Below are 5,223 nucleotides of genomic sequence, written 5' to 3' on the forward strand. Positions count from 1 at the left end.
CTCCATACTGCGTGGCCATCCCTGGAATGCGTGCTATGTGTTTATGTGTTCAGTCAGTAGGGACCTGCATCCGCACTGACCCCGTACTTCATAGTTATTCAATGCAATGGGTACTCTGTGTTCAGTAACTAATACAATAAGTCTTATCCCACTCCTGCAATGCTTAGGTACCACTGAAATGTGTGTCGTGCGCTCAGTCACTAGAGATTAATATCAGCACAAAGCTATGTTTTGTGAAGTTATCCTTGGACTGCGCGACATGTCTTCAGTCACTAGGAACCTAAATCCGCACCGACTTCACTGAAATACCCGTTAATAGTCTCAATATGATCTGAGGCGTTTGCGCCGTCCTTGTACTTTGCAAAATTATAGGCATCATAATTTCGGGCATAGGTATTATATGTAATTGAGGTGTGTGCTTTGTGCATTTCAGTGTCACTGGCCTATACTTCAGTTTCGCCAGCTTGAGAGCGTAAGGCGAGAATGTGACGTTTCTAAAATATTATAACCATCGTCTCAAAGTGAGACCTGCCAGAGGCCCCAATATGACGAAAAGTGCGTATCATTTGTCTAATATCATATTCCTTGATTTCATTTGGTTGAATCTTTTTTGTTGACCTAGAACCTCCAGTCATTCTGCATTTAATATATAAAAACGGATCAATGAAAAGTCAATTTCCATAAGAATGTGTAGTCTGTTCATAAACTCGACATGTGTCTCGTTTTCTTAAAATTTCCAGGATCCTATTAATTTAATTTCATAACGTAATTTATGGATGCAAAGTACTTTCATGCGTTCATAATCACATACACTCCTCTCTAAAATTCGGCTTCTCTCAATAACATTAGCTAATCTTCCCTATATATACGCCAATATTAGTCAGTCATCCATTTTATTTAGTCAATAATATCAGGCCACTCTTAACGTAACTAGTAGAAATCAATGTTACTCCCACTAATATTGGCTGGTCAAATAGTCATCGATACTATACCCTCAACCATATTAAGTATACATCAATACCACTATCGAGGCCATGTGCCAGACAGAAGGCAGTCGTCAATATATGTGCTCAATAATATTAGGGCCCTTAGGTAGATGTCACATCAGAAATTTACGTCAGATGTCAACCTGTCCCGATAACTGAAGGAATTTTCAAATTCGTGTGAGCGTCGAAGAGAAAAATCATCCGCGGTGCTGGTAGCACTTAGGAGCAGAAAAATTAAGATTTATTTCGAAAAGCCTGGCTGATTTTTTTATACACTCTACACTTGATGAAGAGAATGATTTTGAGTTCTGTCTTTTCCTAGTTGGTAGCACCGAGGAGACGGCCCATAAAGATTGATCTCGACCAGTCTGGTGGCGCGCAGCAAGTCGATGCAAGGAGCGATGCATTGCGACACGGCGCTGCCAGCCGCAGATGTCACTGAAGTCAGGAAAGCAGTCAGTGGAAAGTAAATTGCGTTCGTTGCCGGACGAAGCCCCAGGTTGAGGACGAGTCCAATGGAGTCCAGCACAAGTGGCTTGAATATCCGTTGCAGAATCAACCTGTACACGGAAATCTTTCAATCAAACTGAAATTAGAATTATTAGATTATATGTTACCCCGGAGAAAATATGGATTATACCTGTGAGTTTTTTTATTTGCAGAATAACGCAAAGCGGTTCAGTTTTTATCTTCAAACTTATGAGCACCGTGAAAAAACTCTCTAGTGTTGGTTGAATTAAAAAGCGTCGCTATATCTCCTTCCTATTTGTGAAATTGTCACGTGGAACTGAAATCACCATTTATAGAACCCAATTTACTTATGTCTCTCGTGATCTTTCATTTGCGTCATCACCCCCCAAAAAAAAAAGAAATTTTGTCGTACCCCAAAGAAGAGCTGTTATGCAGACGGTTTTCAGTGTTTTCTCTTAACATTTTTATTGCGTAAAATTGCATGCCCGTTAATATGATTTTGACATCAAAAAGTTTGCCCCGTAGACGTCGAATACCCCATAAAACAGTGCCTCGATAACTGTTTTGAAATATCAACACTCTCTATACATTTATTTATTCAATTAATTTAAAAACTTGTACTTTAATTTTTTATTCTGTTGTCCTATGATTTGGTATTATTTTTGACTGAGTTAAATTTTAATTGAAATAAGATATTGTTTGCTTCATGAGTGTACACTAGTTTATGATTTCAAGTAGAAAAAACGAACCATTTCACCCTCAAAATTGCTCATGGAATGCTGATTTTTCAAAACCCGTTGAACAAACCTGGCACTTTAATGGAGAGTGTAAAGAAGCAAACGAAAGATCAAAAGGATTTCCATAATCTGTACATTATTTCAGTACTCGCGTTAGTCCGATACACCACCTGCTACGTTATAACTTCCTCAATTCTAAATTTTACACTATGGGTTATATATTACACACTCCATCTAGATTCTAGAGTGAAGCACAACCGTACACTGTTTTTGTTGAAACGATACCGAGGTTCTTTTCCTCTATTTCGCTCACCAACGATCATGGCCTTCACTCACCACATGCTGTCCTTGCTGAAGTGAAAGGCTAACTTATTGTACTAGTAAATTGTCCTTAATCGATGACTCGCTGCACGATTCTTGAGAAGCCTTCGATTCTAGGGATTTCGATTCCGATTCATGTGTGCCATGTGATTAGGTACCTCTAAAATGTGTGTCATGTGTTCAGCCACTACTAACCTAGATCTGTACCAAATCCCATATTACTTAGTTACCCCTAGTATGTGTGCCATGTATTCAGTCGCTAGTAACCTAAATCCGTACGAACCCTCCTTTTGCTCAGCTGATAACCGTAAAATGTGTGCCGTTTTGGCACTATTGAACATGAATTGCAAAGAAAATTGTCATGAATATATCTCATATACAACACTGCATTTTGAAATTATTGAACTAAACTGTTTTACCGTCAGCGTATTCTTGTCAATCATTCACTGTCTGCCAAGGCGCAGCACTCACCGAATGGAGTGGTGCAAAAAGAGTGCCAGGAAGGAAAAGGGGAGACCCAACCATGAGCAGCAGGTTGCCAGGGCGATGTCTAGTCTCGTCTCCATGTTGGACTCCATGACCTTCGAGCCCTTCACAGCGTCGCTTGACTTGCATCTGCTTCAAATGTTAAAATTTTTTCATGTTCGTATACTCTGAAGTAATTCATTAGCTCGTGATGACGTGACAACAATATCTTTAAAATAATATCTTTAATAAAAGAGATTGCCTAATTTCAAACGTGTCATCAGTGCCAGAGCGTACGTAAACTTATCCAGCGAAGTAATGAAACCAAGGTAGAGTCTCACGCAACGAATGGGTCCACAGCTGGCAACGATGTGCGTTTCGGAGATGCTAACGCAGGTCCAGGGTCCAAAAAATTTTCAGGCAGTAGCGCCTCTTCCGAATCACCTGAAGATGTGGGTTAAAATTTTAAAATTAAGATTTATCTGCGTAAAAAGTTTAAACACGCCAATTTGAATACTGCACAGAAGCGTATAACTTGATTAATTTGGCGTGCAGAGGGAACACGTGTTGACGCCAGTGCAACAGTAAGAAAAATGTTTTCCTTAATTAGACAAAACCGCACGAGATGTAATCTACTCGTATCATTATTGTTTAAATAATTTATGAAAATATACTGTAGATATAATTAATTGAAACTCTTGAATCCATGCAAATTTTCAATCAATTAGGCAAAAGTTAAACCATTTTATCAAATGAATTTTGACGTTTTTAATAAGTCCGCTTTACCTGCATAAATCAAAAAGAGAGCTTAATCCATACGAATGGATTAAATGAAAGAAAATTTTTCAAAAATTTCATAGCACAAAGTATTAAATGAGTTTTTACTGTACGAGCTAGAAGAAATTATATTATATATAACCATAAAAGTTCATAAATAAAAACCCACGCACCGACGAACGTCATATTGGCAACACCGAGCTTTCCCTCCTCGATGTTGATGTCTCGTGTCCTGGTCGTGACGCTGAATCTTGGACTTGGCTTAGGATGTTTTGTTCCTGGAAGAGCAAGTTTTGCTGGCACCAATTTAGACGGCGAGATTGTTTCTCCTGAAATGCTGGCAGGCACATTGTTAGAAAAACTTTCCTTTGGGGATTTATCTTGAACTTCAGGAGAAGAATCCTTGGAAAGTTTTTTGCGCAAAACTTTGGCATATATGGGATTGTCGGTTCCTGACTCATCTCCGGAATCTGAAAAGTCATATATCGACAAAATTTTAGCATCATTTAACATCTGAGATGAAAAGTGTACGAGCTAATTAATTAATTTCCCATTATTGTTCGTCTAGGTACCACCTCACCTTCATCGGGTGCTTTGTAGCTCACACCTTTTCTTGCTTTGCCCGGCAGCTTCTCAGCTCGTCTGTCTGTTGCGGAGGGAGTCTGTGGGACCTCGGGCCTGCAGAGACGTACACTTACTCGAGACGTACTTTTACACGAATGTCGCCTGAAAAATCTTACCATACACACACCAATTAATTATAAATTTCATTTTCACATAACGCATCAATTTCACATACCGCATTGTACTTGTCGCGCTCAGTACAAGGTCAAAATGTTATTTTGTAAGCAACCAAATACAGGGTGATTCACTAAAACCTCCTGATTGGAAGCTCAAAAAAAGTAGTAAAGATATCATTACAACATCAATTTTATTGAAAAGACATTACCTGAATTTTTGTATCATTTAGTTGTAAAGGTGACTTCGGACAAATGATGGCCCCCATTGTCAATGCATTCAGTTTTTTTTCAGTTGTCGATGCATTTAGACAATTTTTGAAGTTCCGGTCTACTAACTGAAGCATATTGACGGGTGTGTTGGCGATGGCTTGGCTTACGTTGTTCTACAAATGAGGTAGGGTCCTTGGACTGTTATTGTAAACAATTGATTTAAGATAGCCCCTTGAAAAAATCGCAGAGAGCCAAATCAGAGGAATACGAGTTCGGAATGCTCGTTGAGTAGCGAAAATGACCAGGGGCCGTATTATCAAAATTTCGTAAGTACGCAAAATTGACTTGCGAGTGGCGTAAGTGCTGACTTGATGACGTCACTCTAGAGGTAGTATTATCAAAACATTTGCGCGGGAAGATACGTAACGTAACTGTACGCCTGCTCGGAGATGTCGTAAGTGAAGTTCCCCACAAGTTTAGAGTGTCTGCTGAAGCGATAGGAAACTATTGATTTAC

The 5,223-nt window shown here is 39.2% G+C and overlaps 1 protein-coding gene across 1 annotated transcript in view; it reads right to left on the reverse strand.

Moving 5' to 3' along the window:
• Positions 1-648: 648 nt before the first annotated feature.
• The window catches only part of LOC108664507, a gene marked incomplete in the record, with an annotated part of 5,943 nt that continues 1,368 nt past the window's right edge, over positions 649-5,223 (reverse strand). The window contains 5 exon segments of the mRNA XM_047884893.1: positions 649-1,546; positions 2,987-3,133; positions 3,322-3,424; positions 3,931-4,227; positions 4,338-4,435. Of these exon segments, the coding sequence (XP_047740849.1) occupies positions 1,264-1,546; positions 2,987-3,133; positions 3,322-3,424; positions 3,931-4,227; positions 4,338-4,435 (928 nt within the window).

The sequence above is a fragment of the Hyalella azteca genome, unplaced genomic scaffold (assembly GCF_000764305.2).
Source record: "Hyalella azteca isolate HAZT.00-mixed unplaced genomic scaffold, Hazt_2.0.2 contig16424, whole genome shotgun sequence".
In the NCBI taxonomy this organism is placed as follows: domain Eukaryota; kingdom Metazoa; phylum Arthropoda; class Malacostraca; order Amphipoda; family Hyalellidae; genus Hyalella; species Hyalella azteca.